This window comes from Nycticebus coucang, chromosome 10 (assembly GCF_027406575.1).
Source record: "Nycticebus coucang isolate mNycCou1 chromosome 10, mNycCou1.pri, whole genome shotgun sequence".
Lineage (NCBI taxonomy): Eukaryota > Metazoa > Chordata > Mammalia > Primates > Lorisidae > Nycticebus > Nycticebus coucang.
The window spans coordinates 10,453,982-10,468,757 of NC_069789.1; the positions used below are offsets into that span (position 1 = coordinate 10,453,982).

The 14,776-nt window shown below is 35.3% G+C and overlaps 1 protein-coding gene across 1 annotated transcript in view; it reads right to left on the bottom strand.

Annotated features, from left to right (window-relative positions):
• The window catches only part of CATSPERE (catsper channel auxiliary subunit epsilon), a 172,862-nt gene that overhangs the window by 101,761 nt on the left and 56,325 nt on the right, over positions 1–14,776 (bottom strand). Inside the window, exons 7-8 of the mRNA XM_053604723.1 lie at positions 13,090–13,111; positions 9,834–9,911 (exon numbers count right to left, since the gene is read on the bottom strand). Coding sequence (XP_053460698.1) covers positions 9,834–9,911; positions 13,090–13,111 — 100 coding nt within the window. The remainder of the gene's footprint in view (positions 1–9,833; positions 9,912–13,089; positions 13,112–14,776) is intronic.

Below are 14,776 nucleotides of genomic sequence, written 5' to 3' on the forward strand. Positions count from 1 at the left end.
AATAGACAAAGAAAACGAATTTGATAAAATTCAACATCCCTTTATAATAAAAACTATCAAAAAATTAGGCATAGAAGGAAAAAAGGAACACACCTCAACATAGTAAAGGCCATATATGAAAAACCTACAGCTAGCATCATACTGAATGAAGAAAAACTGAAAGCTTTTCCTCTAAAATCTGGAACATGGCAAACATGTTCACTTTCACCACTGCTATTTAATATAACGCGAGAAGTCCTAGCCAGAGCAATTAATTATACAATAAGAAAAAACAAACAAATAAGGCAACAAAGTGGAAAAGAGGAAGTCATACTGTTCCTCTTTACAGATGACATGATCTTCTATGTGGAAAATCCTAAAGACTCTGCCAAAAAACTTTTAGAACTGATAGCAAACGTTCAGTAAAGTTGCAAGGTACAAAATTAACATAGAAAACTTAGTAATGTTTCTAAACACCATTAATGATGAATGAAATAGCTAAAAAAGAAAAGAAGAAAGCAATCCCATTTACAATAGCTATAAAAAACATAAAATAGCCAGGAATATATTAAACTAAGAAAGCAATGACCTCCATAAGGAAAATTATAAAACACTGATGTAAGAAACTGAAAAGGAAACAAATGGAAAGACATTTTATGTTCATAGATCAGAAGAGTTAATATTGTTAAAATGACCACACTACTCAAAGCAATCTACAGATTCAACACAATCCCTATCAAAATATTAATGACATTCTACAAATAGAAAAAAAAATCATAAAGTTTGTGGAATCCCAAAGATTCTGAATAGCCAAAGTAATCCTAAGTAAAAAGAACAAAGCTGAAGATACACTACCAGACTCAAACTATACTATACAAAACTACAGTAACCAAAATAGCATGGTATTGGTATAAAAACACACACACAGAACAGAGAACTCAGAAAGAAATCCACATATTTATAGCCAACTGATTTTCAACAAAGGTACTAAGTATATACATTGGGGAAATGGCACTCTCCTCAATAAATGGTGGTGAGAAAATTGGATATCCATAAGCAGAAGAATGAAACTAGACCCCTATATCCCACCATATACAAAAATCAACTCATAATGGATTAAAGACTTAAATAAGAAGACACAAAACCATAAAACTACTAGAAGAAAAATAGGGGAAATGCTTCAGCACATTATTCTTGGCAAATGTTTTATGACTAAGACTTCCAGACATAGGCAATAAAAACAAATATAGACAAATGAGATATTAAACTAAAGATATTCTGCATAGTAAAGAAAATAAAAATGTGAACAAACAGCCTACAGAAAAGGAGCAATTCCCTTTCTGGGTACATATCCAAAAATATTGAAAGCAGGGATATGAGCAGATTTTTGCACATCCATGTTCATTAGCAGTATTTCTTACAATATTCAAAAGTAGAAGCATCCAAATGTCCACTGCTGAATGAATGGATAAACAAAATGTGGCATATGCATGTGATGGAAAATTATTTAGACTTAAAAAGGAAGGGAATTCTGAACCATGTTTCAACGTGGATGAACCTTGAAGACATTATGCTAAGTGAAGTCAGTCAGTCACAGAAGGGCAAATATTGTATGATTCCATGTATTTGAACTGGTTACAAGTCAAGATGAGAGCTCTCATCAGGAACAGAACCTGTTGGAATCTAATCTTGGGCTCCTTAAGAATCGTGAGAAAATAATTGTTTTTTTTTTTGTTTGTTTGTTTTGTGGAGACAGAGTCTCACTTTATCGCCTTCAGTAGAGTGCCATGGCGTCACACAGCTCACAGCAACCTCCAACTCCTGGGCCTAAGCGATTCTCTTGCCTCAGCCTCCCAAGTAGCTGGGACTACAGGTGCCTGCCACAATGCCCAGCTATTTTTTTGTTTCAGTTTGGCCAGGGCTGGGCTTGAACCTGCCACCCTCAGTATATGGTGCCGGCGCCCTACCCACTGAACCACAGGTACCGCCCTAAATTTCTGTTTTTTAAGCTACCCAATCTATAAGCATTTTGTTATGGCAGCCCAAGCTGACTAATACCCCACATGTACACTGGAAATTAAATAGCCAAGTGTCAGTTTCACCCTGTTAGTAGGAGATGACAGATAAGCAAGTAAGGAATCTAGGGTGATTGATGTGACAATACATTACAACTGAAGCCATCTGTATAAACTCATGTTTAGTTTAATATAAATACAGAAATTTTTGTTGATATGTATGTATATATGCATGGATTATTATACACACATTTCCTTGGTCTGAGAGCTGAGAGGGGACAACAACCAAATGGCAATGAGCATACCTACTACACAGATCTTTGTTTCTAATACCATTCATTTCTAATTCCATTCTCTAATAAAAGAAATAAAAGGAACAGAACTCTTAAGGGAAAAACTTCATTCTAAGGCTGAGTCAGGAAATGCACAAGATTAATTTGGAGCACTGCGTAGTGCTGGAAAGTGAGAAAGTGTTAAAAACAAAGAAACAACAAAGAAAACCTCACTTTGAAGTATGTCATAGGGATACAAAAGCTGACTGAAAGAGTTCCTAATAAATAAGAGCATTGGATTATAACCCAAAACATAAAATCAATACCTATTAACTCACATTGATATAAATAAATGACTGAATAAATCAATCAATCAGGGATAAGACAAATCTGCCATACAAAAGACTTACGTAAATACTTCTTCCATAAAATGTTACTTATTTCCAAGGAGAACAATATGGAAAGGAGAATAAAGAGGAACTTTATAGTGGAGGATCAGTACCACAAGCCAGGTGATAAAGGGTAATATCCACAGTGTTATATATGGTATAAAATTGATAGTATGTGTTCTTGATGTGAGGTGATGAGAATGTTACTTTACTTCTGTGATCTTTCTCCCTAAAACACCTAACTCCAGTCTAATTATGAGAAAGATTGTCTCCAATCTCAGACAATTGACTGATATTCTACAAAAGACCTGACCAGCAAGCCTCAAAATTGTCAAGGCCATCAAAAATAAGCAAAGTCTAGAAATTGTCCCAGACAATAAGAGCCTAAAGAGACAACTAAATGTAATTTATTATTTTGGATGGTATTCCAGAATAGAAAATGGACATTATGGAAAAATTGAGGAAATATAAATAAAATATGAACATTTGTCAATAATAATATATCAGTATTGGTTCAGTAATTATGACAAATACACAAGTGTAAGATAGTAACAATAAAGGAAACTAGGTGTGAGGTATACAGAAATGCTCTGTACTATCTTTGCAATTATTCTGTAAATCTAAAACTAGTCTAAAATAAAAAGTTTATTTTAAAAGTGAATGAATGGAAGGTGAGGAAATGTAAAATTTATATTTAATAAACTCAAATAGCTTAAATCAAAGTGAAGTGAATAACATTGCATTGCTGTCACTACTTCAAGTATAGAAAAATAGGATATTTTTGTGCTTTTATTTATTAAATATAGTAAAACAGAGGAAATTTTAACCATCTCACAGTGGTTTTACATTTCACTATGTTTACTGTGATTAATAAAAATAACCATGAAAACATCTCGGGTAATAGAAAACTTTAAAAGTGAAATGTAAGAATTGTTAAGCAACCAAATAAAATGTCTTATGATAATTGATATGGAGAACTCAGTGAATTGGTTTAATACCAGATTTAGAAATAACCAGTGACCTAGAAGCTGATTAGAAGAAATCTCTGAGCCAAATGTTGTATAGAGAGAAAAAAAGAGAGAATATAAAGAGAGAAGGGTAAAAGACATTTCAGATGAGTCAGATGGCCTAATATCTATCAAAATGGATTCCCAGAAAGAGAATGAGAAAATCTAATATATTATTCCAGAGGGAAGGGAGAAAAATATTGAGACACAACAATATTTGAAAAGAGTATGAAATATTTTCAGAAGAGTATGAGAGACCCCAATCCACAGATTCATGAAGTCAAATAATTCTAAGTACAATAATTGTTTTTTTTTTTTTTTGTAGAGACAGAGTCTCACTGTACCACCCTCGGGTAGAGTGCCGTGGCGTCACACGGCTCACAGCAACCTCTAACTCTTGGGCTTAAGCGATTCTCTTGCCTCAGCCTCCTGAGCAGCTGGGACCACAGGCGCCCACCACAACACCCGGCTATTTTTTTGTTGCAGTTTGGCCGGGGCTGGGTTTGAACCCGCCACCCTCGGCATATGGGGCGGGCGCCCTACTCACTGAGCCACAGGCGCCACCCACAATAATTGTTTTTAAAATCACATTTAGACACATCATAATAAAACTGCAGAAAATAAAAGACAGACAAAAATCTTAAAAGTAGCATGAGGAGAAACTTAATTCAGCACCTCTTGTAACCTGCAACACATCTTCTACCCTACTTTTTAATCTAGCAACTGTTTTGACAGCAATCTTCATATATTTGTAACCTGAAAGTGTCTCACTTGATTGTAAGACCATGAGTTTCTTTCCTTCTGTAGTCAAGGCAGGTCTGTCACTGTGTCTTGGGCTACCCAGGGAAACCTGCTCTGCACGTGCACATGCAGAACCAGGGAGTGCAATGGCGTTTACAAGCCACGGGGGATAGAAACAGCTCTGTTCCTTTGTGAGGCTAACTCTGAAGCATATTCTGTTTCTCAGGTGGACAATTTCTGGACCCATTCTACATGGCTCCTTTGAGGGACTCAGTGAGAATGAGTTCCAGTGGTCTCCAGTAGGGACAGCCTAAAAATTGAATTTCCCTCTTTCTCTGTTATACTTTTCCCAGTCCTTCACTCTTATCCCTGGTAGCACTTCCAAAAGTAAACTATCATCATAAGCCCTTATCATTTAACAAAGGGCTTTGTTTTCTGGAGAACCCATGCTAAGTACAACATTTTCAAAGGACAAACAGGCTGAAAGGTAATCTCCTAATAGCAATGATAGAAGAACCCGTGAAAGAGTATCTTTAAGTGTTGAGAGACAAAAACTGCCAACAGGCAACTAAGGAGAGGAACATAAAATAGGAAGAACAAACCTAAATCAAAAAATAAGAATTATCAGTGACTACATTAAATATAAATTGACTTAGTGGTCTTTGAAGACAGGCTGCCAGTCTAAATGAAAAAGTAAAACAAAAGCAAAGATTCAATTTTATAGTGTTTATGAAACACATTAAAAGATGAAAAGAACATAAAAAAAAAAGCTTCTGCCCCAGGCTATGCTGCACCATGGCCACCTGCAGACTGCAACCCTTTATGAAAAATATAGCTCTTCTTTCCAAATTTGTGAAACCTCATGATTCTTCAGCTGACATGAGTGAATTTTCAAAAGGTGGCAAAAGGTTCAAGATGCCCTCTGACAAGGAAACAAAAACTTGAAATTGCCAGTTTTTAATGCACTGTTAGGAGAAGCACACGTGGATTATTTTTTTCCCAGTTTTATTAAGGCATACTTGGCAAATAAAGATTATATATATCGAAAAAAAAAAAAAAAAAAAAAGTGAAAACAAGAAATATTTGTACACCCAAATACTCATCCAAAAAAAAATCTGGTTTAGCTATGTCAATAACAACAACAAAAAAAATTATAAAGCAAAGCAATTCTAAAGATAAATGTGATCTTTACTTCATCACTTATAATAAAATGTTTAATAATTATAAATCTGTATGTACTTAATCACAAAATTAAGAAAATTTTAAGGAGAACTAGATAAACCCACATAATAATGAGAAAAATTTAACACATCTATTTTAGTTTGTGACTGATAGAACAAGCATACAAAAATTGAAAAGAACATAGAATATTTAAACAACATGATTAACAAATAAAATGCAGTGGACATGTATCAATTTGGAGTAAATAAATGTAGAAAATAATTTTTTTCAAATACACCTAGAGGTTATTTACAAAAAAATGGCTCTATATTGGATGATAGAACAAGTCTCAATAAATATTGAGGATATTGAAAGTATATTCTTTGACCACGATGCTATTAAGCCAGAAATCAATAAGAAAAGATAATTAGAATACTCCCACTTATTTGAAAACTAGAAGTATATGAGTTAAAGAAGAAATGATAAAGGATATTATCAATAAATAATATTTTGAATTGAATGATATTGAAAATATTACATATTAAAACTGGTGAAATGCTGCTAATGTCATGCTTACAGGGTAATTTGGAGCCCTAAGAATGTATATTAGAAAATAGTAAAAGCTGGCATTTGATGAGCTAAGCATACATATGATGAAGCTTCAGGGAGAAAAGGCAAAATAAACTCAAAGAAAATTGAAGAAGGAAGTAATAAAAATAAGAGCAGAACTTCACAAAATTTAAAAAAATATTAACTTTTTTCATTGAAAAGACTACTAAAATTGATAAACTCCTGGCAAGACTGCTCAAGACAACAAAAAAGAGAGATGGCACAATATCCAATACCAGAAAGGAAAAAAGGGACAGCATCACAGACAAGTGCTGCCACATTAAAAATAAATAAGGTGAGGCCATCAAGGTGGTTCATGCCTATAATCCCAAAACTCTGGGAGGCTGAGGCAGGAGGACTTCTTCAAGTCATAAGTTTGAGGCCAGCCTGGGCACCATAGTGAGACTCCATCTCTAAAGAAAAAGAAAATTAGCTGGTAAATAAGATTAAAAATTTTTGATTTTGAAAAACTTTATGCCAAAATTTGAAAATTTAATTAGAATGAAAAAATTTCTTTTAAAGAAAGTAATGTATCAGAGTGGCGTTATAAAACCTAAAAATCCCAGTGCTGTTAAAGTACTGGGCATGGACAAATTTCTAAAGACTTACCAAAGTAGCCTACCAAACTGATTCAAGTAGAAATAGAAAATCTTCCTAATCCTATAAACATTACAAAGTTGTAAGAGTTAAGAGTCCATCTCCTTTTTAATGTAGATCCATTGGAAGGTTTTAAGAAAATGATATGGGGTGGTGCTTGTGGCTCAGTGAGTAGGACGCCGGCCCCATATACTCGGGGCGGTGGGTTCAAACCTGGCCTTGGCCAAACTGCAACAACAAAAAAAATAGCCAGGCGTTGTGGCAGGCGCCTGTAGTGCCAGCTACTTGGGAGTCTGAGGCAAGAGAATCGCCTAAGCCCAAGAGCTGGAGGTTGCTGTGACCTGTGTGACACCACGGGACACTACTGAGGGTGACAAAGTGAGACTCCATCTCTACCAAAAAAAAAAAAAAGAAAGAAAGAAAAAGAAAATGATATGGTAATGAATAAATGTGGTGAAATGAAAATGTCAAAAACTTTAAAGTTTATAAACTTTAACAACCGAAGTATTCATTAACAGTAGAATTGATAAATAATTTGTGATATATTGAAACAATGGAATGCTATACAGCAAAGAAAATAAACAAAATACAGGTATATAAAATATGGATAAATTTTACAAACATAATGTTAACCAAAAAAAAAAAAAAAGCAAGATGCAAACTGTATATAAAACATGACTCCACTTATATAAGTAAACATGATTCCATTTATATAAAGTAAAATAAACAAAACTCAATAAGCTGCATTGCTTAGGAATGCATGTGGTAAACTAAAAAGTAGAGCAATTATTATCATAAAATTGAGAATAACATTTTTACCTCTAGAGTGAAGATAAATTATGTTCATACAAGCACATAGAGGGCCTTCTTTATTATTGTTAGTGTTTTATTTCTTGCTGGTGAAAGCTATTTACTTTATAATTATTCATTAAACTATATTTAGCTTTATTTTTTTTTGTATGATACTATGATTTACATTTAAAATGTTAATAAAAGGGAAAAACAAACAAAGCTCTGCACTTTCTAATAATTTTTAATCAAATTGCACATAAAGTTTATCCTGTACCCCATCTTCATGAGCATCATCCCACTGTGGTCCTCTTTTCCCTGGTGTGGATGTTGGAAACAGGCTGAGGCTCGGACGAGTTAATGAGATGAAAGACAGGGAAGGGTTGATGTTCAAAGATAGAATAAAATACAGGAATGAGTTAAAGACATGAGATTATTTAGAATTCAAAGTCAGGGATGGTTAAGGAAGAGAATGAAGAACAAAGAGTCAGGGATAGAATCAGGAGTTGGATGTCTGTTAAGCCCATTCCTGGACAATTCACACTTTGCCATAGCTACTTTGTTGATGTTGATCAAAGCTGTATCATCAAAATAATCCCCTCAAACTGCTCACATAAAAAAGAAAACCTGACTTGGCTTGGTACCCTGTAGCATAGTGATTACAGCACCGGCCACATACACCAGGATTGGCGGGTTCAAACCCAGCCCGAGCCAGCTAAACAACGACATCTGCAACAAAAAAATAGCTGGGTGTTGTGGTGGGTGCCTGTAGTCCCAGCTGCTTGGGAGGCTGAGGCAAGAGAATCGCTTAAGCCCAAGAGTTTGAGGTTGCCATGAGCTGTGATGCCACAGCACTGTACCAAGGGTGACACAGTGAAACTCTGTCTTAAAATAAATAAATAAATAAATAAGTAAACCTGACTTGGTCAAGGCTGGCATCTTGGAGGCAGTTGATACCTGACTGGAAACCTAAAACATGAGTAGAAGTTACCTAGATGAAGAAAAGGAATGGACAATTGGTGTAGAGGGAACAACAAAGACACAGATGCATGGAACAGCAAATGCGTGCGGACAGCAGAGTCCAGCTACTGGAGGCAAGACATGTGGAGTGCTGAGGCCAGAGAAGGATGGTAGAACAGGTATGAAGGGCTTTGTATGCCACAATAAGAGCCTAAGAGGTAAGAATCCATGCTGTTCGTAATGGAGAGCCATAGAAAAGTTTTAAGGAAATTATGATGTCATGGATAAACATGGAGATGGAAAAATGCAAAGTATAAGATATGCATGCATTGAGTGGTGCCTGTGGCTCAGTGAGTAGGGCATGGAGCCCTCTACACCGAGGGTGAAGGGTTCGATCCCGGCCCCAGTCCAACTGCAACAAAAAAATAGCTGGGCATGGTGGGAGGCGCCTGTAGTCCCGGCTACTTGGGAGGTTGAGGCAAAAGAATCGCTTAAGCCCAAGAGCTAGAGATTGCTGTGAGCTGTGACGCCATAGCACTCCACCAAGGGCGACAAAGTGAGAACCTGTCTCAAAAAAAAAAAAAAAAAAAAAGATTAGAAACTAATTTATAGTCATGCTTAAAGTGTTCATTAATGTATTTTATTCCCTCTAAAACTGATTACCATGTTAAAAAAATTAATCAATTGCTTGTCATTCTTATTTATCAGTCCATCCATTGTGAATTTGATTACCGTGAGTCATGCTATTAAGAATCAGACAGATCTTTACTTATTAAGATGTAAACAGTCCCACGAGAAACTAACAGCCAGCTAAGTCTTTCTAGATTTATCTTTAATATATTAATATTTTAATTGTAAAAGAAGACAGAAGTTAAATCTTGAAAGATGTAAATTCTAAAAAATAAAAGAAATAACTTATTTATTCACTGTGTTGCACCTTTAGAAAACGGATTTGTTTCCAAGTGATAAAGGATTCAATCAGGGATTAGACCAGTTTTTAGAGAAAGGCTTCAGTACAGATGCTCAAAGAGCATCTTTAAAGCACCTGAATGGTCAAGCCCCCTTCATATGTAATGAAGTTCATAGAAAATATGAAATGTACTCAATAGGAATTTGAAAGAAAGGTTTATAATTGTAGAGATCGAGCACAAGTTCAAAATCATTATAATGACTAAACCAAAATGGACAATGAAAATGTATTTCATTACATCTGGGCAGCTTAAAATCCTATCAACTGATTATAAATTATTCACAGTCCTTAAAAAAGAAAGGCAGCATACTATTTTATCTATGAGTAATAATGTTTCCACCTACTCGTGAAGGTTGTTCTGCTCTCCATTGCAACTCATCAGGATCTGCATTTTCTGGATCGTACACCCATACAGTGATAGCCTATAATATAAAATGTTTGCATTTATTTACATTTTATACAAATTTCAATTTTATTTGTAGCAAAACTAATAATAAAAATATTTTTATTTATTTAAAAAGTTTCAGTTATCCCATTTTTAAAAATGAAAAGCAATTTTCCATAAGTTAAATCATTCAAAGACATAGGAAAAGCTAATATCTTTCTACACGCCTTAAAAAAGTAGTGTTAAAATTTCATATGAATATTTATATATCTTTCTTTACAGCCATAAATATACACAACAACCACCCCCCAACTCACATACTTTTTACAAAAATGAAATAACCCTGCACGTGTAATTTGTAACTTAACATTGGTCACTTGATACACGGCCATTTCCATACATATAGATCTGTTTTCTTTCTTGTTCATTTGCATAGTTAAAAACAAATTATGTTAAAAAACACAGCAAATAGGGCGGCGCCTGTGGCTCAGTGAGTAGGGCGCCGGTCCCATATGCCAGAGGTGGCGGGTTCAAACCCAGCCCCAGCCAAAAACCACAAAACAAACAAACAACAAAAAAAACAACACAGCAAATAGTCCAGGAGGGTGCCGATCACAGTCCGGCGCAGCTCTTCTAGAGGTCCGGGAGGGTGCTGATCACGGTCCCGAACCGTGCGCAGCTCTTACCAGGGTCCAGAAGGGTGCCTGGTGATGTTGGCGTGGATGCGGAGAAAAGGGCACACTTCTACACTGCTGGTGGGAATGCACACTAATACGTTCCTTGTGGAAGGATGTTTGGAGCATACTAAGAGATCTAAAAATAGACCTGCCATTCATCCTATAATTCCTTTACTAGGTATATACCCAGAAAACCAAAAATCACAATATAACAAAGACATCTGTACCAGAATGTTTATTGCAGCCCAATTCATAATCGCTAAGTCATGGAAGAAGCCCAAGTGCCCAGAGACCCACGAATGGACTAGCAAATTGTGGTACATGTATACCACGGAATATTATGCAGCCTTAAAGAAAGATGGAGACTTTACCTCTTTCATGCTTACATGGATGGAGCTGGAACATATTCTTCATAGCAAAGTATCTCAAGAATGGAAGAAAAAGTATCCAATGTACTCAGCTCTACTATGAAGCTAATTTATAGCTTTCATATGAAGACTATAACCCAACTATAGCACAAGAATATGGGGAAAGGGCCAAGGGAGGCCAAGGGAGGGGGGAAGTCAGGATGGAGGGAGGGTAATTGACCACACCTAAGGTGCATCTTAGAATGGGTACAGGCGAAACCTACTAAATGCAGAATACGAATGTCTACATACAATAACTAAGAAAATGCCATGAAGGCTACGTTGAACAGTTTGATGAGAATGTTTCAGATTGTGTATGAAACCAGCACATTGTACCCCTTAATTGCACAAATCTACACAGCTATGATTTAACAATAAAATAAATTAAATAAAAAACACAGCAAAAATTGTCCCTCCTACCCTGTACTCCATCACTCAGTTCCACTTATACCCCCCCCACAACTATTATTAGTAAGTTCTTGCTTATATTTCTTTTTTTTTTAGAGACAGAGTCTCACTTTATTGCCCTTGGTAGAGTGCTGTGGTATCACAGCTCACAGCAACCTCCAACTCCTGGGCTTAGATGATTCTCTTGCCTCAGCCTCCTGAGTAGCTGGGACTACAGGCGCCCGCCACAATGCCCAGCTATTTTTGTTGCAATTCGGCCAGGGCTGGGTTTGAACCCCCGACCCTCAGTATATGGAACAGGTGCCCTACCCACTGAGCCACAGGTGCCACACCTTCCTTATGTTTCTATAAATATTTTGTGCATGACCAATAATGATGTCATTTTTTCCTCTGTTTTACACAAATTCTAGCTAGCATGCTGAATCCATTTTTTTTTTTTGTTAAATCATAGCTGTGACATGAGTATTATTATTATAGCCTTAAAAATAAGTTAATAACATCAGTGTGTTTGGAATGGAAATACACACAGCCTCATTTAACCATCTTGATCCATGATAGGCAGTTTATTAATTTTTTTTTTACTATCTCTTCTTGCCATTAAAGCATTGCTTTTAAAAACTTACAATATCTTTCTAGAGCTGTAATTTCTAAATATTATCCTCTTGCTTCTATTTTTAACATTTTGAATATAACTCTCTACCATATCCTAATGATCTTCTATTTTAATATATATTATTTTGCAGTTTGTTTTTTTTGGCTGGGGCCGGGTTTGAACCCGCCACCTCCTGTATATGGGGCTGGCGCCCTACTCCTTTGAGCCACAGGAGCCGCCTATTCTAATATTTTAAAACTTTTTAAATCTTAGACCTCTTCAATACTACTGGGAATCTGACCAGGCACAGTGACTCATGCCTGTAATCCTAGCATTTTGGGAGGCCAAGGTGACAGGATTACTTGACACCAGGAGCTCAAGACCAGCCTCAGCATAAGCAAAACCTAATCTGTACTAAAAATAGAAAATTTAGCTGTGTGTGGTAGTCCCGTCAACCTGTAGTCCCATCAACTTGGGGGTCTGAAGCAGGAAGATCATGTGAATCCAAGAGTTTGAGAGGGCAGTGGGCTATGATGATGCCACTTCACCCTACCTAGCTGATAGAGCAATACCCGACTCAAATATTAAAAACTTATTGGGAATCCTACAAAATTTTTGTTTTGTCTTGGTTAGGTCTATTGACATTTACTATATAACAAATTAAAACTGGGAACATTTAAAGATTTATTTTCAAAACTTTATAAACCTACTATACTTAACATATTTTTATAAAAAATAATTATTTTTAAAACAAAAAACTAATAAGAATGCCTGTTTACTTTAAAAAATCTTTTAATATCTGTATTAATAAAAGATGAATAATTATCTCTGCTCCTGCACTGAAGATGTTGGTGGTGTATCTATGCTGTTTGAGTGAAAGTATATGGGAAATAATATGTTTTCACACAGATACATGGTTGGAAAAGATGAATCTCCTGATGCATCTGCTAAACAGGTTTGATGGAGCCTTAGGAGTCCTCAGAATATACCTTGAGTACTGACCACTACTCTAAGCAAATTTTATTGCAAAATTAGTTTGAAAAATTCCTTATCTGGTAAATGTGAAAGATAAGGGAGGAAAAATATAATAGGAATAGATAAAGGATATAAAAAAATTTAAAAATACTTTACCTGGGTAAAATTGCCCACAAAACTGTAGGGAAAAAGGAAACATATTTCAGTAAACAGTATGTACAACATTAATTGACTATTCTACTTTCAATAAACATGTTTATAATTTTTTTAACATTCTCTTTATATTCCGTTACAGATATTTAAACAATTAAAGGTTAAATGTAAAAAAAAACACCCTAAATATGTCTATTTATTTGTCAATACATTTATTGATTCTCATTCGACATCACAGAAAGCTGAGTGGCCTGCATCTGCATGCTTCCTTAATAATACTGCAAATTCACATACTCAAAGTTAAATGATATCATTATTCCACATTCCAAAGCCTGTAGTGTTAACACGTTTTAATTTATGTCAAATACAAATTCATCTTTTAGCACTACAAATCCTTCATTCACCAGTCCTAAAACGTATTTATTTGTATGTTTAGTTACATGTTTTTAGAAAGCTATTTTTCACTTCAAAGTTACTTGTATTTTTTATCTATATAATCTTTAAAAGTCAATACTTCAGGACTATATTCTCCCATTTGCTGATCGCTGCACAGTGCCTAGGCATTATTCTGCACAATACAATATGAAAATAATTTTTGAATCAGTAAATGAGCATGCAGTGATTTTCTGAAACTGTATAAGGAACATAATAAATGTCCAGTGACATATGTTAGAAAGCTCCTAAACAATGGTATTATAAATTTTAACAGATAAACTGTGCCCAGAGTTCAATGAAGTCCAAAGCTAATCAAAAAGACCTCTGGCTCCGAGCTGATATGTTCTGCCTGGTGTTACGCTACTTCTCAGAGGCCCAGGAAGAAAAGGAGTCGCTGAGTGAGTTACCAGTGCATCTAGAAGGGAAAACTTAAAGGTAAAAGGAAAAATGTAAAGTGAGAAGAGATTTTTGGTATTAATACAGTAACCTTGCAGAGAAAAAGTCATTATTGGCTGATGGTAAAGTGACAATCTTGATTTACACGGAAAGACAACAGTAGCAGTGTTCTGCTGGATCTTAATCAATTTGCTTTGCTTTCCTGAGTTGGTGCACAAACTAAAGTGTAGAGTAAAAGGGTTAAACAGACATTTAAAGTAAGGATAGATGACAAAAAGGCAAAGAAAAAGACTGGGAGAAAATCATTATAGAAAAGCGAAATAGTGGTAGATGAGTAGTGAAGGAAGAAAAGGGTTTCAGGAAGAAATGAGTGATATTCGCCACTAAATGTAGTTCAGAAGTCAAGTAGTAATAGGACCCCCCCTCCAAAGAAAAATCCCATTAAATTTAGTAACTAACTTCAGTGACTTCAGATAGATGGCAGTGAGGGAGAATGATGAAGTAGAAAAAGGTCACATGAACTTAGGAAAGATGGCACCTAGGCATAGATAATTAATTGACTTTTGAAAAAATTCTTATTTCCAAATATGAAGGGAGTATAAATATTTTAGTTAAAAGAATACATTTTATAATGCTTAAGTCAGGGATTTTTGTGTGCCCATCACCCAAATGATGTTTATTGTACCCAATAGGGAGGATTTTACCCCTATTTTCCTCCCACTCCACTTCTTCATTTCCAGTGAACTTTATATCTCTTTGAGTCTATGCGTGCCCATCAATTAGTTCTCATTAATTGGCTTTTGACAAAGATAACAGAGCTATTTAGTAGAAAAAGATGTCTTCTCAACAAACGATGTTA